Source organism: Electrophorus electricus, chromosome 7, assembly GCF_013358815.1.
Source record: "Electrophorus electricus isolate fEleEle1 chromosome 7, fEleEle1.pri, whole genome shotgun sequence".
Classification (NCBI taxonomy): Eukaryota; Metazoa; Chordata; class Actinopteri; order Gymnotiformes; family Gymnotidae; genus Electrophorus; species Electrophorus electricus.
Window position 1 is genome coordinate 23,157,004 of NC_049541.1, and position 24,709 is coordinate 23,181,712.

At 45.5% G+C, this 24,709-nt stretch overlaps 1 protein-coding gene across 1 annotated transcript in view; it reads right to left on the reverse strand.

Moving 5' to 3' along the window:
• LOC113591155 (PC3-like endoprotease variant B) overlaps positions 1 to 24,709 on the reverse strand; it is a 120,603-nt gene that overhangs the window by 36,048 nt on the left and 59,846 nt on the right. The window contains 8 exon segments of the mRNA XM_035528327.1: positions 10,456 to 10,544; positions 10,547 to 10,574; positions 17,515 to 17,618; positions 18,448 to 18,663; positions 18,849 to 19,021; positions 20,508 to 20,596; positions 20,775 to 20,854; positions 22,209 to 22,246. Of these exon segments, the coding sequence (XP_035384220.1) occupies positions 10,456 to 10,544; positions 10,547 to 10,574; positions 17,515 to 17,618; positions 18,448 to 18,663; positions 18,849 to 19,021; positions 20,508 to 20,596; positions 20,775 to 20,854; positions 22,209 to 22,246 (817 nt within the window).

A 24,709-nucleotide genomic window follows, 5' to 3' on the forward strand; every position in this document is an offset into this window, starting at 1 on the left:
TGAGGCTGAAACACGTACACTTTTCTCTCGGCGGGGAAACGCGCTCGCCAGATTCCGCACGAGAGCACCAATTATCTCTCCATGTCTGCAATTCACCGTGTTGTACTTAGTGGGCAGATCACTGAAAAAAAATGAAGTGTGATTGTACAAAGTGGATGTGAGTGCATTGGTGGATATTACCTGCTCCATAAATCTCTATCTGCTCTATCTGATATGCCTGAGTAAAAAAAACTGTGGCTGTAGTCTGTACTTGGAGTTACAACCCTTTGGATGTATTGTGAAGCAAACACTGTGTGTGTGAGTATTTGTCAGTGGATATGTGTAAGGGAGTCCAATATCTTCATACAGAGGAGAGTGTGTTCGTGTTTGTGTGTTGGGGGGGTTGAGTTATAGCGACAGGAATTTGTGCTTTCCACTGGAAGCTGCTCCTCCTCTAATTGCATGTCTAGCCTGAATGATGGGACACTTAATTCTTACACATTCCACACAATCGCTTTCCACTAACACGGACCTTGGGGGACAGAGGGAGTGAGCTTGCGTGGTTGGGCGGGAAAGAGGGAAAGGGAGAGGGTGAGAGAAAAAGGGTGAGGAAGGGTAAGAGTGAGAGAGTGAGACAGAGAAAGAATCTGTGTGTGAGTGTGTGTGTGGTAGACAGCATGGAAAGGGCTGACAGACTAAAGAGTTCCCCACCTGCAGTCAGAGAGATTAAACACACACATATTCAAAAAAGCTGCTCACCAAAAAACCTACTCAAGCATTTGTGTGTGTGTCTGGCCCACACTCCCTTTTAATAGGGAGCGGAACGGTCAGACCTACACATGTTAGGGGGACGAGCCACACCCACACACAGTAGGGGGAGGAGCTAGACCCACACACAGGCAGTACTGGCCCTCCCTCAGCACTTCATTACACTAGTTGATCTTTATTAGCACCAACTGAAGGCAGCTGCCATGGAGTGCATGGAGTCCTAGGTTCAGCTCAGTCCAGATGGGAGGAGTCTGCGATGACAACGCTACTCTTACCCTAAGTCATACATCCATCCCATTAGTTAAGGATGCTACACAACTTACAGTAACTGCTGACTGACAGTTCTATCCTCCAATGTCTGTTCAGCAGGTTAACTTGCCATGCCTGTGGGATTATATGTTCCATTATGAAGAAATAATGCTTCCATTGGAGGCCATGTCTGCATCTGCCTTCAGTGGGATGTGGGAGCTATGATACAGGCTTATGATGCAGACCAGTGTGATGTAGTTGGTGGGGGGTGTAGTCCTTAAGGCTTGGTGGATGGAGTCCCAGGGATGTGCGAAGGTGGTGTACCAGGGATGTGGGAAGGTGGCGTCACAGGGGTGTGGTGGGTGGAGTTCCAGTGTGGTATGGAGGGTGGATTTCCAACTGGCTGTGAAAGTGCACTGGGTGGGGGGCATTCCTTTCTTTCTGAGAAGCAGCAGCAGGGACTCTGATGAGGCAGGGTAACCCAAACCTCACGATAGACAGGTAGGAGGCAAACATGCCCCTCTAGCTCACTGTGTGTGTGTGTGTGTGTGTGCGCGCGAGACTACTGTAGAAGGGAGCAGTGCTTTGGGTGAGATTTAAGTAGTTACCTTCAGCTACTACTCTCCTTTTCTCTATGCTCTATTCCTTTTTCTCTCTGTCTCTCTCTCTACCTCTGCCTGGATAAAATGGAGACTTATGGAAAATAATAAATTTTCTCAGCTGCATTAACTGGGATGTAAATCGTTGAGCAATTATGTTTTAATGTCCTTTTAACAGAATGAGTAATTGTGGGTGACATTAGTTGGGTTGATCGCTCTCTCATCACTGGCCCTGGTCAACGTGTGTGTCTGTGGGGACTTGCATTGTTCGGCATCGGTTTAGTTAGCTGCATTTAACAGAATAATCTGATCTGAGGTCATTCAGGGCTGAACCAGATCAGTGTGTGTTACAGAGCAGAAAGGAACAAGCCAGCTCCAATTAATTAGTCTAGCCATAGCATACACACACACCTGGATGCACGCGCGCACACCCACACACACATACAAACACACATATGTGTGTTTATCTGGGGACTGAGGTTATGAGTTATCAATTATTTTTTTAGTATTCTGCTTTAGCAATACTATTTTAGAATTAAAAGCCAATCCTTTCTAAAGGAAAAGCAATCCGATAAAAAGCTGATTGTCTGTGGGATCCACACCACACTCTTCTAGATGTCACTTAGCAGCATCTGTTTTGGCAGTCTCAGTTGATACTCTCAGTTGACTTTTGGAACTGCGGTGCTTTCTGGGTCCAGCTTCTAGTTTCCAGCGGTTTTGCTGGAGTTAACGTCCCAGGCCCTGGGTTACGCTGATCTGACAGCTCTAACAACCATAAATTAAACACAAAGCCTCCTGGCTGCAATCCGACTTTTGCCTCCATCTCCATCTTCCTGCTGCAACTGCTCTACAGCAGGGTCGAGAATGGAGGGCAAAAGGACAGGACTATTGCGGGCTGCAGAGAGGAAACGCCACGGAGACACTGCTCAGTGTCCTTGTTCCGTAGACCCAGAGCCCAAGCCGAGGGGTCCGAGCCGGTCCCACACATGCAGCAGGGAGCGTGCCTTTTATATATTTCCTTACTGAAAGCATGCCTTTCTCATCAGTTACGTGTGTATACTATTTCTGGATAGAATACCTGTATTGTATTACTTTATCGATATGGCAAAAAATACTCTCTGCAACATTTCATTGGTCCATGTGGTATAAATAGTGAGTCAAAGTTGTACTGATAGTTGCTCCCTCTCTGTGTCTCTCACTCTCTCTCTCACTCTCTCACTCTCTCTCTCTCTCTCTCTCTTTCTCTCTCTTTCTCATATCAATTCAAAACGTTCTATCACCAAAGCTTGGGTTACAATGTTTCGGATAAGATAAAACAATAACACAGTTTTATGAATGTTGTAGTTTGTAAAACTAAAAATGGGAACTGATAAAATAATAAGCTTTCGTTAATATGGTCAAACAGGTTTTCCTTATAGAAGTAAAATGGCTTCCAGTGCATGTGTGTAAATTTGTGTGCATGTAAGCGTACTTACATATATATACGTATATATAAGTATACTTACATAGGCTTACGCATATACACTTACGGAAACTGGTCTGTATGTAATGTGGTGCCAGTGTTCAGTGTTCAGGACTTTTTGCATCACCCCAACAGACTAAGCAATCCCTTAATATTTAAGAAGTTGTCAGAGTATAGCCACAGTGCTCATTTACAGGAATAGTGAATGGTGTTTCTACGCCATTTAGAGTTTCCCACTAATTTGTGTTTGTTTCAGGTGTGCCGTAATGTGGTTCTCTGGGATCAGTTGTGCTGTTGTGCTCTGGTTCTTAGCCTGTGAGGTATGAGTGTGTTGGTGAGTTTTGGGTGTATGGGTCATGACCGACTGAATGACGGCAGCTCTTGATAGTGGAGAGCTTTGTAAAAGCATGAGTAGGGATTGCTCTTTTTTAAGGTGGTTCCAAACTGGAATGTTTGGATTCATAGTTTTGGAATTATCTTTATAATTAATTGACATTTCTTTAATTGGACTCTACAGATGTGCTTATAAAACTCATAAACGTTTTCATCTTTGCTAAAACATTGATTCGTAAGAACATTCCACATTTCACTGTTATGAAGGAATATTTTTAGCTACACTTTAATCAGAACCATTTTACACCACCGAAAGACTCTTTCTCCCTTTTCTCTCTCATTTTGTTCATTCTGATTCCTAAATGATTTGATCCCTAAATAATCAGAAGAATGATTCATTTAATTTGTTATTAGCATCTATTTGAGTTTTGTTTCATGAGATCTGGATGCATTTAGAAATATTAAAACTTTCATTTTGTCCTGCCAGAATCCAGGTCTGGTAGTTCTCTTACAGAAGGACTAGGATCTGTGGTAGGCCCAATTCAGTAGGGGACCCCAGGGCCAGGATCTGCTGTAGGCCCCGTTCCGTAGGGGACCCCAGGACCAGGATCTGCTGTAGGCCCCGTTCTGTAGGGGACCCCATGACCAGGCTGTATTCACAGAGCACAAAGCAGATATCTGAACTATGCAGAGTGAGACCAGGAGCTGTACGTTGTTCTATGATCTTTGCCGATTTGCAGAGAACAGTGAGGAAAAACTAATTTGGATTAAAGGAAAATGAAGTTAACAAGAATGAAAGGAAGCATCTATACTTTACTAAATGCCTATGTAAGTTGTTGTATATGTTATATGTATATGTATTCATTGTATATGTAAAACCTATCCCTTGTTTTAAAGACGGTGATTATAAATCAATGATTCCATATTTTACGGAAGTATCCTACTCTCAGAAATTAATTAGATCATTTTACACTGGCCAGCTGAAATTTGTATAGTGTCTGATTTCTTCTTTTTCATTGTACATTTCTAATTTGGTTTGGGTTTTTCTGTTTTCTGTTTGCATATTTAGTTTCTGTTTCTAATCTGCTTCTAATTTTTATTTTTGCTTTGTTTGTTTTAGATGTTTTAAATTTCAGAAATGACATTTATATTTCCTCCTGCCAGGATTTGTTCATTAACCAGTTGCATTGTGGAACTCCTCTGTGCTGTTCTGAGCGTTTGTGTGATCTCCTGATTCTAAACAGCCTTCTTCACTGTGTGTGTTGCCCTTTTAACAAACACACTGGTTTGGCTGTGATGGAATGGAAGACTTGGTGGTTGAACATAGAATGTAGTGAGATTGAGAAAGGGCCTAAATCTGTTAACATATAATCTACTGTACTATTCCCAAGAGATGAGCAAAAAAGTGTCTTTCTAATGAGTCCCCTCTTCTACCCCTCACTCTCTCTCGCTCTCTCTCTCTCTCTCTCTCTCTGTCTCTCTCCCTCTCTCTCTCTCTCTCTCTCCCTCTCTCTCTCTCTCTCCTTCTCTCCCTCTCTGTCTCTCTGTCTCTCTCCCTCTCTCTCCCTCCCTCTCTCTCGCTCTCTCTCTCTCTCTCTCTCTCACTCTCTCTCTCTCTCTCTCTCTCTCCCTCTCTCTCTCTCCCTCTCGCTCTCTCTCTCCCTCTCGTTCTCTCTCCCTCTCTCTCCCTCCCTCTCTCTCTCTCTCTCTCTCTCTCTCCCTCTCTCTCGCTCTCTCTCCCCTCTCTCTCTTTCTCTCTCCCTCTCTCTCACTCTCTCTCCCCTCTCTCTCTCTCTCCCTCTCTCTCTCTCCTTCTCTCCCTCTCTGTCTCTCTCCCTCTCTCTCCCTCCCTCTCTCTCCCTCTCTCTCTCTCTCTCTCTCTCTCTCTCTCTTTTATTCCTCTATTGTTCCTTCCCTGCTCTGTCGTGGGTGTCGCCTGCAGCAGAAGGGGAGCCGTTTCACCGGATCAAAAATTTACGAGCAATTAAAAGGCGAACGACGCGAGGCATCCGTCAGTGGTGCGGGTGAGTGCGGCGGAGGTGAGGGAGTGTGACTGCAGCAGAGGTGAGGGGCCGGCACTAAAACACACGCTATATACTTTTATATCTGTTTTCCCTCCGAAGAGGGAAGGTTACAGCCAAATCACACTTTATGAGCCAAATCGTGGCCAGCATGTAGACACCCTGAGACAAGCTCAGAGGTCACTGCACATCTGTAGTTTGAAGACATTTTTCGTGGTGTTTGGGGTGTTTTTCATGTGTGAACAGTGATCGGGGCCTGTAAGGAAACTGTATAATGATGGAAAACAAAGGCAACAAGCCAAAGAAAATAAGCCACCGAATGAAAGTGAAATCTGACCTGCAGCTGTGTGCTAAATGACAGCCATTAAGGGCTTGACGGTGTTTTTTTGCACTGGAATCCTGTTATTAATACTGTTGCTGTGATGTAAATGGAACAGAGCCCCTTTAATTGTTGCATCATTGTGAAATGTACTATCATCAAACACTGCCACACAATGTGTTACTTCTGTTTCACTTAAAGCATGCATATTGAAGCAAATGCACGCATGCACATTTACATTCTGCCTCAACCCTGTCTCTCTCTGTATGAGGAAGGCCAGGACTCATTTGCTTTCTTAATTACATTGTAATGTACGTTTCATTTGCAAATGGTGGCAATTAATTATTATGATTGGGAACAAAATGCTCCAAATGTAAACATTCTAATAGTTTCTCATAAACAACGCATCATTTTTCAAAAAAGTCACTAGAATCTTCTCTCATTTTAATGCCATGGGATTGCATCTCTGCCTTTGCCTGACTGATCCTACACCCTTGTTGATATTCACTTTGTCTTTTTTTTTTGGAGGGGCCAAGTGGCTTTGATCTTTTTTTCCTCTGATTTGTCTCTCCTTCTGAGGCTGTAATTACAGCGGTTTCACCTTTTCTTTACAAAGAGATTAAATTAAATTAAACGTGTTTGTGCTCGTTTCTGGGCCAGGTGCCGAAGGTAAGAAGCACTGATGCCTCAACACACTGGATTTGTCTCTGTCGGATCAGTCTGGATCTCAGAGAAGAGAAAGAGAATGTGGGACGAATACAGAGCACTGCGTACATGTGTGTGTGTGTGTGTGTGTGTGTGTGTGTGTGTGTGTGTGCGTGTCCATGTACGTGTGTGTGCCATGATACGAAAGACTACGACAATGACAAATGCTTATGTTAACCCCAAAGCCTTTACTGAATCAAACAAATGGATAACCTCTCTCTCTCCCCTCTCCCCACATCTCTCTCCCCTCTCCCCACATCTCTCTCCCCTCTCCCCACATCTCTCTCCCCTCTCCCGTCTCTCTCTCCCCTCTCCCCACATCTCTCTCCCCTCTCCCCACATCTCTCTCCCCTCTCCCCACATCTCTCTCCCCTCTCCCGTCTCTCTCTCTCCCCGTCTCTCTCTCTCCCCTCTCCCCACATCTCTCTCTCTCCCCTCTCCCCACATCTCTCTCCCCTCTCCCCACATCTCTCTCCCCTCTCCCGTCTCTCTCTCCCCTCTCCCCTGTCTCTCTCTCTCCCCTCTCCCCGTGTCTCTCTCTCCCCTCTCCCCGTCTCTCTCTCTCTCCCCGTCTCTCTCTCTCCCCTCTCCCCGTCTCTCTCTCTCCCCTCTCCCGGTCTCTCTCTCTTCCCTCTCCCCCGTCTCTCTCTCTCTCCCCTCTCCCCACATCTCTCTCTCCCCTCTCCCCGTGTCTCTCTCTTCCCTCTCCCCACATCTCTCTCTCCCCTCTCCCCTGTCTCTCTCTCTCTCCCCTCTCCCGGTCTCTCTCTCTCCCCTCTCCCAGTCTCTCTCTCTCCCCTCTCCCCTGTCTCTCTCTCTCTCCCCTCTCCCCTGTCTCTCTCTCTCTCCCCTCTCCCACTCACTTACCATCTTATTCTCTGGTGGGTGTTGGGGGTTTCACTGACATCACGGTGAGCCTAGCAACAGCCAATAAATTATGAGTGACAAGCATTTCAGCCAATAAAAGCACTGCCGTATTTCCTGGGCAGTAAATCTGCTCCAGATTGAGGTGGTGTGTGTCAGTCGATGCCTTTATAGCCGCTCAGAGATGGAGCTGAGAGCTCAGTATGACGCACCAGTGCACCCGAAGCACACACACACACACACACACACACACACACACACACACCTCAGAGGTCACTTTCTCTCTCACACATATCACAAACACAAGGAATGCTGAAATATACATACGTTCTTGTCTTGATGAAATGTCACGACTTACAGGCGCTGTGTTGCTCCTTTTAGCAGCACCATCTGTCCTTCAGTCTTTTACTGGCTATTTAAGTCACACTCCCCACCACTCCCTAAGCCACTCACACATCCTCCCCAGAGCCCTTCCTTGACTCTTCCCAGACCTCTCACCAAACCATTTGCCTACATACTCCCCAGACCACACCCCAACACACTCTCCCCAGACCACACCCCAACGCACTCTCCCCAAACCACACCCCATCGCACTCTCCCCAGAACACACCCAAACGCACTCTCCCCAGAACACACCCAAACGCACTCTCCCCAGACCACACCCCAACACACTCTCCCCAGACCACATCCCAACACATTCTCCCCAGACCACACTCCAATGCACTCTCCCCAGACCACACCCCAACGCACTCTCCCCAAACCACACCCCATCGCACTCTCCCCAGAACACACCCAAACGCACTCTCCCCAGAACACACCCAAACGCACTCTCCCCAGAACACACCCAAACGCACTCTCCCCAGACCACACACCCCAACACACTCTCCCCAGACCACACCCCAACACACTCTCCCCAAACCACACCCCATCGCACTCTCCCCAGAACACACCCAAACGCACTCTCCCCAGAACACACCCAAACGCACTCTCCCCAGACCACACCCCAACACACTCTCCCCAGACCACATCCCAACACATTCTCCCCAGACCACACTCCAATGCACTCTCCCCAGACCACACCCCAACGCACTCTCCCCAAACCACACCCCATCGCACTCTCCCCAGAACACACCCAAACGCACTCTCCCCAGACCACACCCAAACACACTCTCCCCAGACCACATCCCAACACATTCTCCCCAGACCACACTCCAATGCACTCTCCCCAAACCACACCCCAACACACTCTCCCCAAACCACACCCCAACACGCTCTCCCCAGACCACACCCCAACACACTCTCCCCAGACCACACCCCAACGCACTCTCCCCAGACCACACCCCAACACACTCTCCCCAGACCACACCCCAACGCACTCTCCCCAAACCACTCCTCTACATACTCCCTTGGACTACTCCCCAGAATACATCCCAACATCCCAAGCACAGACCCTCCTTGCTCCAGTGCAACATCACTACACCTGACACTTCTTTCCATCACAGAGAAACTCCAGCCCACCCTGTATTGTGTATACATGTGGGTGTGTGTTAACTGGAAACTACATTTGGAATAGCAAAAACTCAGTTTTAGATCACACATGCATGCCCATACAAGACTCTCACACACACACACACACACTGCTGAAGTCCTATGACTGTATATCATCATCAATATCATATAATTAGCTTGTCCACACAAGCAAGTACAAGGAGATGAGAGAATTACCGGACCCTCTGCTGACAGACCCAAAGCAGATCCCTTTCACCCAAGAACATGCAGCTGAATCACTCTGATCTGATAAAGCCATTACTCCACAGCCCCCAATGCCTGGATTATACAGGCTTCCATTACAGGGAGGTGCGCAGACAGAGACTGAGAGAGATGGAGAAAGACAGAGAAAGAGAAGTGCGTATAGCAAATTATAGTTGTGTGATTACTGTAGCCAGAAGCCACACTTTCCCCCCATACCTTCTCTGTTTGACACTGTAAATGCATTGTAGAATGTTGTAAAAGTGTTGTAAAAGTATTTATATGAGGTCCTGAAGAAGGGGTGATAAAGTGGCCTTCACCTAGCACAGGCACGCTGTGTTCTGGCCGCTCTAACTGTATCTCACTGTTATAAATCACAATAAAGGGGCTACAGTATATCTCAGTGTTCTCACTCTCTCAATCCGCATACACATACCAACATCTGTACAAATAGACCAATAGATATTCATCACACACACACACACACACACAACCACGCACACACACACACACACAACCACGCACACACACACACACACACACACACAAACACACACACAACCACGCACACACACACACACACAACCACACACAACCACACACACACACACAAACACACACACAACCACGCACACACACACACACACACAACCACACACACACACACACACAACCACGCACACACACACACACACACACACAACCACACACAACCACACACACACACACACACACACACACACACACACAACCACACACAACCACGCACACACACACACACACAACCACACACAACCACGCACACACACACACACACAAACACACACACAACCACGCACACACACACACACACACACACAACCACACACACACACACACACACACACACACACACACACTTAGGTCATGAACTGCTATGAACAAACACTATACATACACTCTCCCGCTTTCTGATGGAGCCAGTCATGTAGCAAACCTTTCAGAGGTAAAGCTCTTGTCTCAGACGTTCTGTTTTTAAGCGCACAGGTGTTCATCACACGGACAGTGTGTTACGTGTTCAGCTGTCCTGGTTAGTACATAGTGTAGAAGCTGTGCTCCTGCACTGCAGTCATCGCCAACCCTCACTGGTCTGTCTAGTGTGAGTCCTGTGGAACCCCTGTAGCAAAGCAGTACTGAGCAGCATAAGGTGTGAGGATTAGAATAATAGCTAGGATTAGAGTTAGGATTAGATTTATAACCTACTTGTCATGGATGTGCTATTCAGCCCAGGCCATGTACTAAGCTGATTTGCTGGGGTCAGGATTTGGGGTAAGAAATGACAGGTTGGGTTAAGGGGTTGTGGAGAAGGAATGAGGAATAAGGGTTTAGAGTGTGAGAGTTAGAGGCTAGGGATTAGGTGTGGCCTGCCTGTCGTGGACATGGTATTCAGCTCCATTGGTGATCCAGCCTGGTTGGTTGGGATCTGGAACCTTTGCTGTTCTTGCAATCAGGTGCATTCATGAACGTCTCTCCATGACAGATCTGGGCTGCAGCACATACAAACAACATGGGTACATATAATCAATAATTAGTGCTTTCATGAATCACTTGTCTCAGACACACATGTATGTATCTACAGCACATATTTATTTATTCTTCACTTCATTTTAAAGGTGCTATTCCAGTTGGGTTTAAAGTGTAACACCAAAACCTGGAATTTAACAGGGAGCATTCCCACTGTATGCAAAGGAAGCTGGTAGCATGAAGGAGATGGCAGTTTCCTGTAGTTTGGAGCAGCCAGGCAGCAGACCTGAGTGTCAAATCTGCCAACAGACTGACGGAATCTAATTAAGACATATAAGAGGCAAGACACATCGTCTCAGTTTGCTATAATGAAAGAGTAAAGGGTAGCCAAGGAGTGTGCTTTGTGGTACACACACAACCACACACACACACACACACAAACACACACAACCACGCACACACACACACACACACACACACAACCACACACACACACACACACACACACACAACCACGCATACACACACAACCACACACACACACACACACACACACACACACACACAACCACACACACACACACACACACACACACAAGCACACACACACACACACACACACACACACACACACACACACACACACACACAACCACGCATACACACACACACACACACACACACACACACACACACACACACACACACAACCACGCATACACACACACACACACACACACACACACACACACAACCACACACACACACACACACACACACACAGACACACACACATACACGTACACACACACACACACACAAAACAGTTCAAAGATATATCATTATATATTTATACACTTCTATAATATATATAGACGTACATTTTTCACTCATAATTGTTCAGTGGGGAAATTGCTTGAGGGTTTGGACAAAAGGGGATCACCAGTATTCATACGCATAAGATCCCTACAGTCCAAGATACCGTGCGGGCACTACACCTACAGCTGCGTCCGGACCCCACGTGCCCTGCCTGTGCCTCGCTGGAGCTGCTTTCTGTTTTCTGGACTCTTTCTGCTCCTGATCTCCTCTAAAAACCCTTCATGACTCTATAAGGAAGATTGACTATACACAGCCTGGAACGCAACAGAACACCGAGAATGCTCCTGAACACACACGTGATCGGCACCACACCGAGAGTGATCCTGAACACACACGTGATCGGCACCACACTGAGTGATCCTGAACACACACATGATCTGCACCACACTGAGAGTGATCCTGAACACACACGTGATCGGCACCACACTGAGAGTGATCATGAACACACACGTGATCTGCACCACACCGAGAGTGATCCTGAACACACACGTGATCGGCACCACACTGAGTGATCCTGAACACACACATGATCTGCACCACACTGAGAGTGATCCTGAACACACACGTGATCTGCACCACACCGAGAGTGATCCTGAACACACACGTGATCGGCACCACACTGAGAGTGATCATGAACACACACGTGATCGGCACCACACTGAGAGTGATCCTGAACACACACGTGATCGGCACCACACTGAGAGTGATCCTGAACACACACGTGATCGGCACCACACTGAGAGTGATCCTGAACACACACGTGATCGGCACCACACTGAGAGTGATCCTGAACACACACGTGATCTGCACCACACTGAGGGTGACCCTGAACATCATCTCAAGGGGATCAGTTCTATACATCTCCAACTATGGACCCACAGGTACATCTAAAGAACCTTCAAAATGGAGCTTCAGTAGCAGTCTGAAAGTAGCAATCTAATCTCTAACATGCAAACAATAAAATGATCAGAGTCTCAGAGGGGAAACGGTTAATAAAAAGATTAAGAAGAAAGTCTGTGTACATTAGACAAGGAGCAAATCGAACACTCCTAATAATCATCAAAAACAGAATTTAAGCTTCAGTTTCAAAGGCATGGAAGTGGGGGCTGGGCACTACACCTTTGAAATGTGGTGTTTGTGTGGTGTTTGTGTGTGTGTTTGTGTGTGTGTTTGTGTGTGTGTATGCACGATATGCTATTGGTAGAAGCGTGACTCAGTTAGTGAACAAACGCTTCTCACTCTCGCTCCCATTAGGACCGGATACTCCAACATACACATACACGCACACATACACACATACACACACACACACACACACACACACATAACTGCAGAAAGCCTCCAGCCCCGGCTGGGTTTGCATAAAGCAAACAAAATTAAATTTGCTTTGCTAAATCAAAGCTTGTATGGCATTCCAAGCCGCTCTCTCTGGGACAAATTACTTCAAACGGCCTCCTTTGTATCATAACAAAATAAAAGCAGAGAGAAGGAGATCATCCCAATCAACAGCTCAGTGAAAGCCTCGACACGGGAATTAATTACAGCGGCTCAGTGCAGGCTGGGCCATCTCCCAGAACAACCATGACACACAGCCATTTACTGGCAAAAGGCACACTTGCTCTTGAACACCCACTCCTGGCCAAGATTCCACTAATGTCTGACGGGTTTTTCTCTTTTGCTTTTTTTCTACAAAAATGAAAAAATGTAAATCTGCTGGATTAGGTGAAAGTCTTGTATGACTATCAGTCACAGAGAATTCCAGATCTCTAGCAAGCTGTTGAGATAGATGGCATCCACCCACCTCTGACAGTATCAGTGCCTGTAAGGGTTCCCAGAGCCCTGGTTGGGATGGCTAGGCCTCAGTGTGTGGAGCGGGGCAGAGCGCAGCTGAAGGGCTCTGCTGTCCAAATGGCATGGAAGAAGCTGTTCTGATCAATATGACTCTGCAGACAGTGTTTCTGAGCTGTAGATGCAGCGCTTTCAGTGGGTTCATCAGCTTCAGTGTGTGTGTGTGTGTGTGTGTGTGTGTGTGTGTGTGTGTGTCTAACACCATGTGGGTGACTGCATATGCCTATTAAGAAAGTGTTAAAGTGATAATGAAAGTGTCTACACACAGTATGTGGGACGTGTGGATCTCTCTCTCTCGCTCGCTCTCTCTCACTCTCTCTCTCCCTTTCTCTGTGTTTGTGTATGTGGACGTGTGGGTCTCTCTCTCTCTCTCTCTCTCTCTCTCTCTCTCTCTCTCTCTCTCTCTCTCTCACTCTCTCTCTCCCTTACTCTGTTTATGTGTATATATGTGCATAGGTGTCTGCAGCGGGTTTTATCGTATTTCCAATTAAGTTGAACTGTGGCCCAGATCAATGCAAGAGCTGTTTGTGTGTGTGTGTGTGTGTGTGTGTGTGTGTGTGTGTGTGTGCCTACACAAAATGAGCAGCAGTGGGAGTGTGTTGGGGAATAATTTCCTACAGTAGAGCCATATAGAAGGTCAAGGGAGGAGAGAAGAGACCATCCATGTTCTCGTTAAGGCTCTGATCAGGGTGTTCCTGATTTAACTGGTTAGAGAGATTGAGGAGACTGTCATTATTGAACAGGTTGTAACTGATACAGAAATTGCTCTCAGTAAAATCACTTACAGTCACTGCAGAAACCAGCAACCTGCTCCGAGAATTTTGAGACTTATCACAGATATGTAGGAGTAGATGTGTGCATGTTTGTGTGTAGGTGTGTGTATGTGTGGGTGTGTATGTAGGTGTGTGAGTGTTCAATTAGTTTTGCACGAATTACTGCAAAAAATGTTTCAGGAATGAGTGAGAGGCTGAGGTTTACATGAATGTAGGAGTATTTGTATGTGTGAGTGCGTCTGTGTGTACATGTGTGTATTTACGAGGTACTTGGTTAGCTGGGTGTTGTGCTAAACGTGATTAGAGGGGCGGAGCCAAATTCATGCAGAGCATCTACAATCACATAACCCTGATTAGTCGAATCCCTAGAGAGAAAGACAGAGCGACAGAAAAGAAAGCAAATATTGGAATAGAAATATAGTTTCTCTTGTTGATATACTTATATTGTTATTCATTATAATGACAATCCTGAATACTGTATTGCAGTATCATTGTAATATTGCACTAGATATAGTCATGCCAATAAAGCTATCAGAAATTGAATTAAAGGAGAGGAACCAAGAAATGTAGGATTAGAAGAGTGTGTGTGTGTGTGTGTGTGTGTGAGTGAACAGGTGTGTAAACAGTAATTGTATGACAGAATGTGTGTGTAACTGAGTATGGGTAGGTTCTACAACATACACAACAACAGGTCCAGAGTCACCACTCAAGCACATGCAGCACCAGGCTACCAAACAAAATGTTATTCTAATTTATTCGCTCATTAGAATATTCCAAATGTGTTGGCTGTAGTATGTAAACAAGAAGAGAAGTGAGGCTGCACCAGGACTGTAATATTTCTATATTCTGTAAAACTTTGCGGCCTCAACCCATCTCAGCTTTCATGGCTACTCCCAGCAGCCCCTGATGTCCCCTGCTGTAGCCCACCACACCTCCACCCCAGCTAACTTCTCCATTGCCCTTAATGGAGGTTCTCTTGCAGGATGGGTTTCGGACACATGCACACCATCGGGACCAAACTAGGACTTCTAGAAAAGCAGACTAGACATTAATTGCTTATTTTTATTTAATTTATATTTATTTATTTATTTATTCTTCACTATTTATTCTGCTCCTTAGTGACTATACTGTTATTATTGTGGTGTTCGTTGTCAGCCAGAGGAGGATGGCCCTGCCTTTGAGTCTTGGTTCCTCTCAAGGTTTCTTCTTCATGTTCTAGTGAGTTTTTCTTTGCCACTGTCACTCTTGTCTTGGACTTGGACGTTTGTAAAGCTGCTTTGTGACAACACCTGTTGTAAAAAGCGCTGTATAAATACATTTGACTTGAATTGACTTGACTTGTTTAGAAGGCTACATGACACCTACATAAGCCCTTCATGACAACTGACAAACATACATAAACATTTACAAATGCTTATTCCAACAAGCGTCAGCTGTCATAAAATCAATTTTGAAGTCAAAATGACAAAACAGCTATGTCAAGTGACTTTGGTGCCATGAGACAGTGTGAGTAAACTGACAGAAAGTGATGACATCAGACTTTGCAGATAAGCAGGCATTTCTTTGGCTGTGTCAGGGTGACACAGGTGAGATTTAGGGCTGGCATCCATCCGTTTTCGCGGGGACAGTACGCTTTTTGGGCTGTATGTCTGCTTTTAACTGACTTTTGTCCAGTTTTGTTTTCTTTAGCAATGTTCTCAGGAATTGTGTGTTTGTGTGGGGGGTGAACAAGCAATACAATCAGTATGTCAGTATGTCAGTATGTTTGTCACTCCACACATCCCCCTCCAACTGGCAATTTAAGCCAATTAAAAGTCAGCAGGTAAAGTCAAGTACAAAGTACGGGTGGAAGACACATTAGTGGTGAGGCTAATGCAGTATGATTGTCCAGTTATCGTTGCCGAGAAGGTGGCAATCCTAGCGACGTCAGGCTGACGATAAAGCTTGTCAAGTAAGAATGCTGGGGAAACTGCCCAAAAGAGTTGACTTCAAAAAGATGCTGTGTTGTATCTCCTGTACCGTCGTGACAATGATATGGAAAAGTGCTGCATAACGGACATTTTAGTGAAGTTTTTGACATTGACAGTTTTCACCCTCACACTATAAAAAGGTTATGTTCAGAAATGCTCTGGGAATGTAGAACGATATGCTGGCACAACATAAGATCTGGGAATAATCACCCCCAACCAGAAAGAAATGTGTGTTGTCAATCACTGTAATTTTTACCGTTCAATATAAAAATGTACTAGGTTGTTGAATGATTATCCATATTTGGTGAATGAGAATAACTGTACTCAGTCAACCTTTCATTCTGGAAAATATAAGAATAAAAAATATCTGCTGAAGAAAGCAGTGGGTACATCAGCTCTACTGAACCTGCATCAAAGAACAATGTTGTGGGTTTTACAGATGTGCAGTTCTTTGCTTATATGAGTAAATTAATGAATGAGCAGCATTTTACCAGTCATTCAGTGACTCCTGTTTGTTAGCTAGCCAAGTTAACCTTAGTTACTAAGATGTTAGTGGTTATTAACAGGCAGCAAACCTCTCCTGCAGTGCAAATGAAGGTCTGTCAGCAGAGAAAGACCAGAAATACTAGAGAGAGTGAAACGGATGTCTTAAACTCATTCAGAACACGCGTTCCATGATTTGAAGAGAAAAAAGACAGATGATATCATAAACAAATCCCATGTATGCGTGTGGTGCAGATCACGTGTGTGTTCAGGATCACTCTCGTGTGGTGCAGATCACGTGTGTGTTCAGAATCACTCTCAGTGTGGTGCAGATTACGTATTTGTTCAGAATCACTCTCGGTGTGGTGCAGATCACGTATTTGTTCAGGATCACTCTCGGTGTGGTGCAGATCACGTGTGTGTTCAGAATCACTCTCAGTGTGGTGCAGATTACGTATTTGTTCAGAATCACTCTCGGTGTGGTACAGATCACGTATGTGTTCAGGATCACTCTCGGTGTGGTGCAGATCACGTATGTGTTCAGAATCACTCTCGGTGTGGTGCAGAGTGTGTGCAGGTGAGAGAGTGAAAGTTGTGGTTATCAGAAAGGCAGTGAGACAGACAGCAAGCAGCAGCTAGTGGGTAGAAAATAGGGATGGTGTGTATACTAGAAATGACAAGTGAGGGACAGGTTACCTGGTGCTTGAGGGGAAGTGTGTGTGTGTGTGTGTGTGTGTGTGTGTGTGTGTGTGTGAGAAAGAGACAGATACAGAGAGAACTTCTGTGTCTCAGTCAAAGGTATACATAGCATTGGTATAGATATATGTGAGCTTATAGGTGTAGTACTCTGTGACGTTATAGCTTTCGTGGTGTGGCACTGTGAGATGTATGAGGTATAAGAGTATGTATGTGGGTTATGTTTATGTACATGTTGAAGAGTGGGGAGTGCACTATAGCTGGTGAGTGTGTGTGTGTAGCTGTGGGTGGCATAGGAGGATGTAACCAGTCACTTTGCCTCCAGCACTAAGGCCAGCACTCCGGCTGCAATCGGAGCTGCACTGGATGTTCCAGCAAAGTGTGTGACACAGCCATCACCAAGGTTAGACACAGTCACCTACAGACAAACATAAACACACACACATAGCGTACACTCGGAGAGTAGCTTCAAACGCGTACCCGACCTAGTGGCTGGGTGTGTGACAGAGTTAGAGAGAGACAGAGACAGACAGGGAGAGAGAAAGTCACAAAGAGTGGAGGAGAGACAGCCGGAGAGAGGGAGAATCAGTACGGTACTGTCCCGGCCCGCGTTGGAGGTTGGAGGGTTGATGTTCATTCACAGGCTTAGAGCTGACATCACCCTCAGGGTTCCTTACACGCTTGCACTGGGTGTCCACACATCAACACCTTTCTCCAGTGCTTCACCCCCAATTAACACCTGCTCAGATGCAGACACACAGCGGTACATGCAGGTACACGCGCACAAGCGCACAGAATGTGTCTTTTGTATATAAATATTACATGGTCGCTGTATCCCAGTTAGTCAAACTGGGGCAAAATAATGTGCTACCTCCCTCTGTCTACTTTTCTGACTTTTTTACTCTATCACTCTTTCTCTCAATTCACACACACACACACACACACACACACACACACATACACATGTGCACGCACACACACGCACGCGCACGCGCCCACATATACACTCACTCGCACACTCTTAACTGTAGCTGCTCATGTCCTGGCTACGCAGCAGGATACAGAGGATCACTGATGATACACTGCTAGGTGTTAATTGGCAAATCTCTGAGGAAGTGCTAAATATAGCTGGGTGCTTGGCAGGACTTTGGCTCTACAAGCTCTGAGCTGCACTCAGACCTCTGCCCCAGTGTACACACAAGAGAAAACAAAAAACTGTTCTTAACCATGGCTGCTTATGGCCTCACCAGAGGCAGGGGGTGGAGGAAACTGTTCCCAGTGGGGGTGACAGCCATGGTGGCAGGGCAGGGCTCCCCAAATGAGGCGGGCTCTCACGTGTGACTGATGGTTCCAATGGCAATGGTGTAGATGCTGTTGACGTAGCCATCGGCCCCGCAGTGATCGTTCGACATTCCACAATTTCCAGACGCCCACACAAAGATGCTTCCCTTGCCACCTCGACCCTACACGCACACAAACACACACACACACACACACACACACACACACACACACACACGCACGTATAGAGAAGACAAATACTGGAGCTGCTCGTGTAAGTGAGGTCTTCCTGTGTAAACGTGGGGATGTGTGTGTTTACCTTGGCGCGCTTGCGTGTACACGTGAGTGTGCGTATGTGTGTTGGTACCTTGTGTGTTCCTAGGCGCAGGGCTTTCTCCGTGAGCATAGCAGGTCCCGTTAGTTCTGTGCCATCGTCACGTGGCCCCCAGCAGCAGGTGTAGATGTCGATGAAGTCATTGTTGTAGGTGAGGGCGGAGGCCTCCATAGAGTCTGTCAACGAACCGTCCAAAAGACGGATGCCTCCACACAGCAAAAGAGGCCTGTGCTTAGAAAGACACTGAGCTCATTGTACAGGAATGACAAAGGTATGTGACGTATGGATGGGGGGACTATTCAAATCACTGGGCTCAATTTGTTACTTCTTTCTTTAATTAGGCTTTATTCTATACCAAACACTGAAAAATCTGCTTCTGAAAATTTAAGCGTACAGAGACATTTTGGTTAACAGACTGAAATATTCTGGTAGGCAAAAATGTCTATTTCTGTGTATGAATTATAATAGCAATAAAATAATATTTATTTGCAATTATGATTATTTTGGTGTCTGTATGGATCTATTTATTTTGGTTCTTTTGGTATAAATGTGAAGCAATATTGAATATGACCAGCTGTTAGAAACAGATGCTAGATATAGCCAGATCTGTTGGAAGATAGCCAGATCTGTTGGTCTTGGTGAAAAAGCAATCCATACAGAAGAGACTTCTGTTGAAGAGACTTGTTGTGTGATTCTATATTTTGCACTGAGCTGGACATATATAATATATATATACATATATAAATTAGATTCCAGGGTGTACCTGCAGTGTATATTATATATATATATATATATATATATGTGTGTGTGTGTGTGTGTGTGTGTGTGTGTGTGTGTGTGTGTGTGTGTGTGTGTGTGTGTGAATGACTGAACTAAGATCCTATGGGACTTCCAGATCCAGACTGGCAAATTGTAAAGGCTAACCAACCGAACATGGTAGTGATGGACAAAGAGCAGAAGAGGACATAGTGATACATGTAGCAATCCCAAGTGATTGCAACATCAGGACCAAGGAACATGAAAAACAAATACCAAGCGCTGCCGGAAGAGTAAGCTGGATGTGGAAGGTGAAGGCAACATGGTAATCGCAGCACTAGGGTCTGTGAACCCCAAACTGACAGTGGCACTACAGATCTCAGAAGAAAAAGCAAAAAGGCCTGAGATCGCCATCCAGACGAGTGCAGTCCTGGGAACAGCTAAGATAACACACACACACACACACACTGAGAAAATGTATTTGATGTATTTAACATTTAAGGGGTGTGTTTTTCTTCCATTGTCAAATCTCATTTTCAGTTAGCCATCTTGTACTCTAACTTGACTTCCACTGTTTCACTGTTTCAATGCCCTTAGAGTTCTAAAGATCAAATTGTTCTTTTTATGCATGTTTAAAGATGTTCGTTTCTGTTTTCCACACTGACAGCAAAATTCGCTTCTTTGAAACATGTCTACCATTCCTAAGTACGTGAGTTCCTAACAATGGAAGGTTTTCTAAGGCTATAGTGTTTCGTGTATAGGGCACTAGTACACAGGGATTAGTGTACTGGATTAGTGTATATGGCAGTAGTGTATTCGGTTAGTGAACAGGACTGTGCTGGGTTTAATGTATAATACTAGTGTGATGGGTTTAAGGTTAAAGGCAGTATTGTGGTGAAGTGGATAACACAGTGCTGTACTGGGTTTAGTCCTTACCTCCGACGCGGGCATTGAAGGCAATACCCACTCCGCAGTAGCAGTTATTAGCCTCCATCGCTATCTCTCCTGCACACTTTGTGCCATGACTGTGACAGTATGACATACATTTAAAAAAAGAAAAAAGAAAAAGAAAGAATGAATTAATAATTTGATTAACTGATAAAAATAACCAAGAAATGCAACCAGGTTTGAAGGCTGAACTAATGAATAAGCCCCAAGTGGTGAGTGCTATGCTTGCATTTTCATAGAGGGAGTGCACGCTACCCATTCTCCTCATCTCTCAGTGGCATGGGATCATGGGAAAGGCCATGGGCACCACGCAGGTCAAAGCTCGCAAACACCTCCTGCAGGCAACAAGCAGCACACCGTTCAGACAAAGAGCAAACACATGGCCAGCAGCTCAGCCAATTGCATGACCTCTCATGCTGAGTCCATTAAAGCACTGCAGTGTACAGGAATATTGCACGGCAAGTATTCAGGTTCAAGTCCCAGCTGTGCTATGTGCTGCCTGTGGCTGAGGTCCACAGATGTTCTTTTTAGGCACTTTTGTATCTTTTCTTTGGAACTAAGAAACTATTTCAGGAACCACAAACTTTTGCCTGTATTTGTATTGATAGAAAAAGGCATGAATATAATTCCTAGGGAATGGTTCGGACGTTAATGTTTCTCTCCATTTGTAGGCCAGGGACTCACTGGGTTGAGCTTGCAAGCTTGGTCAAGCTCATGTATCGACAGATAAACCAAGTAGCAAAGACCAACTACTGGTATTTTTAAATACCAGCGAGGGAGAGCAGAAAGAACAAAAAATGAAAAGCAACAAGCTTCACGTCTCAGTGCTGTCCATGTTTACTAGTTGTGTTTACTGCTTGTGTTTACTGCTTGTGTTTACTGGTTATGTTTCATGTCGTGCTTTGTTACTGTTGCAGATCCACCTTGCCAAGTCCTGGATCTTTCACTGGATCTTTGAAAAAAACAAACCACAAAACAGGAGCAGAACGCCCTGAGTTAGCCTGGAACTTTCTGCTTCTTTAACAAACATCTGAACTGTCCGTCGGAAAGCGTGTGTTGTAAAAGGGAAGACAACAGGGTCACCCTCTCCCCTCTTCCTGTGCGCGAGGTGGCGCGACGGAGAGCCGAGTGTTCTGCTGGGTGTCACCGGCCCCAGCGGAGGACCATGGGGCCCTTTCTCTCCAGCAGGCTGATATATCAATCAGACACCTTAACCAGCACTGAAAGAATCGTCCAAAGAACAAGCACCGAATGTCTTGTCTTTGTGGCAGCCTAATGTAATCAGAACATGAAATGGAACCTCTACTACACTCTTCACATGTTGGGGTCCCCTCTCCTCTCCCCTAGTGGGAAAGACACTTCATTCGTTAAATCAGTCGATGCTCCAGAGAAGAGGGAGAAACAGGCAGTGTGTTGTTGGCTTTGATCCCTGCTGTAGCAGTCACACTACAGATGGCAACGGCAGAAATGTGTCTGCCTGTTCCTACCTGCTGCATGGACGCAGTGCTCGCGTGTGTACACAAATCTGATCTCATCTCCGACAGGCAGACTTTGGCATGAAGGGGGTGTGTTGTGGTGTTTTTTGTGGGGATGGTGGGGGCATTCATATAGAGACATTCAGTGGCTTGGTGCCTCAGCCCAGATTACTGCAATCTGGAGCTCTGGAACAGTAAGAGAAGGAACACTCACAAAATTCTTCTTCAAATCCAGGTTTGAATGATCCACACCTGGAAATCCAAAGAGGACTCATCAGAATTCATATGTTCAGGCATGCAATTTGTATAAAATAAAAAGGCACATTTTAATGCAGAATTAATTAAATGTATACTTATAACTTTTATCCAGTGGCTTTTGAGAATAAATGACCAACAAATCAAATGTTTTTTTTTAAATACACAATATATTCATATTCATGGTATGTTTCTCTTGATGTTTATATCAGTGTTTATTAATAATAGTTTCTTTGTCTTCCTCTTTTGTGACGTTCAGATTTCAAGCCACATTGTTCAAGTCTGATTTTTTGCTCTTATTGGATTTACCTATCTTGATGGTTCACATTCATAATTGCAAGTGACCTGTATCTGTCTGTAATGCGCACACTGATACATTTTTGCACAGGTTCCCTGTGTCAACAGCACCAAATAAACCCCCCCAAAAAAACGGTATATTTGTGAAATGACTCGTGACATTAAAACAGTAACATTGAAGCGCAAGTAGTTGATCAACTGTACATGATCAGGTCGAGAAGGCGTCTGTCATTACTGCGGGTGCTCTTAGCGTATCTATCTAGGCAAAAGGCCACATGAATGCTGACTGGTCTTATTCAAGTTGCAAGACCACGAAACGTATACGAATCCTGTCAAAACCACATTCGGAAGTGACTAAAATCTGACTTGAAAAGATTGAATTTGTGTGTCAACACAGCCCTGAGAAATCAGATTTGTGTCACTTTAAGGGAAAAAATCCAGTGTGATTCACATCAGGTTGGTAATGTAAACGTAGCGTTTCTCTTCCAGGCATCTAGTTGTCAGAGGGGCTTACATGCTTGGGCTCTAAGAGGCTTAGGAGCATGTGCAGTAGAGAGAGGGGCCACTGAGCATGTGCAGTAGAGAGAGGGGCCACTGAGCATGTGCAGTAGAGAGAGGGGCCACTGAGCATGTGCAGTAGAGAGAGGGGCCACTGAGCATGTGCAGTAGAGAGAGGGGCCACTGAGCATGTGCAGTAGAGAGAGGGGCCACTGAGCACGTGCAGTAGAGAGAGGGGCCACTGAGCATGTGCAGTAGAGAGAGGGGCCACTTTCTGCCTTTGTCCCAACCTGGTAGACTGCCGACGTTACTATAGAAACACACCCTGATCCCCACTCCTTAGCCTGACTGTGCAGACTGGATCTTACCTCCTTTTGCCCACACATACAAATGCACACATGCTGACGTTTAATGCCCTTTTCTTTCACACAACAGTCAAATAACAGGACTATTAAAAAGTGAATGTCCTGTTCACTGCCTCCCTGGTCTCTCTGTCTCTGTGTTAACCACCTCTCTTTTTCTATTTCTCTCTCTCTCTCTGAATGTGTGTGTGTGTGTGTGTGTGTGTGTGTGTGTGTGTGTGTGTGTGTGTGTGTATGCGTGTGTGTGTGTGTGTGCGTGTGCATGCGCGTGTAACAGGCTCATCTAAATGACCTGCGTCTCCCGCTGAGGGTCCTCGCTCCCTTCTTCACACTCTCCAGTGGGCAGCTGGAACACTCTTCCGCATGATTGCTTTTCTTACCGGCCAGGCTCAGCCAGGGCCCGGCACCCTGCTCCAACCCCACGCCGAGTCCAAAACGCCTCTACCTTTCAAAGCACTAAGCAAGCTGTTCACATGTTTCATGTCCGTAGAAGCAAGTAGAACGCGCTGAAAACAGAGTTCCATGGGTCCCTTTGGAAAGACCACAGCAGGAGCCTCTTATATCTGCTGTAAAACACCTGCTTCAGATTATTAGCTTATTTCCAGAGCTTTCATGACCAATCATCTAAACTGATGGATTTCAACAATGTTTCAGAATAAAAAGATTAGTTCATTCATTTGCCGTTTTGCGGGTTTGGATTTGCACTTTGCAATCGAAGCCTCGAGGTCTTGAACTCAATTTACTAGTTTCCAGAAACGTGAGCAGAAACACGGTAGCGTGCACCATAGCAAACTTAACGGGTCCTTAATTGATTTCAGGTAAAACTAACAGGTGTTAGAGCATGCATTCAGAGACATAAATGCTCTCTCTCCCAATGCGTATGTGTGTGTGTGTATGTGTGTGTGTGTGTGTGTGTGTGTGTGTGTGTGTGTGTGTGTGTGTGTGTGTGTGTGTGTGTGTGTGTGTGTGTGTGTGTATAGTGAGCAGTAAGGTTTTTCTGACTGAGGCTGGAGTCTGATGAAAGCAGTTGTTTCTGTGCAGGAAGGGTTAAAGCAGCTTTCAACACAGACAGCTGTAATGATGCTCCTGTTGATGTAGCAGGGGGCTGCTTCACTGTGTGCTCTGCTCACAGCTAATGAAGACCTCAAAACCACACACACACACACACACAAACACACACACACACACACACACATGCATCACTCATAAAATACACACCTTGAATATCTTTACCCTTATCCAGGTCCTGACCCACAAGCAGCGTTATTAAGTGCTAGAGTTGTTCCAGTCTGCAGAAACTACT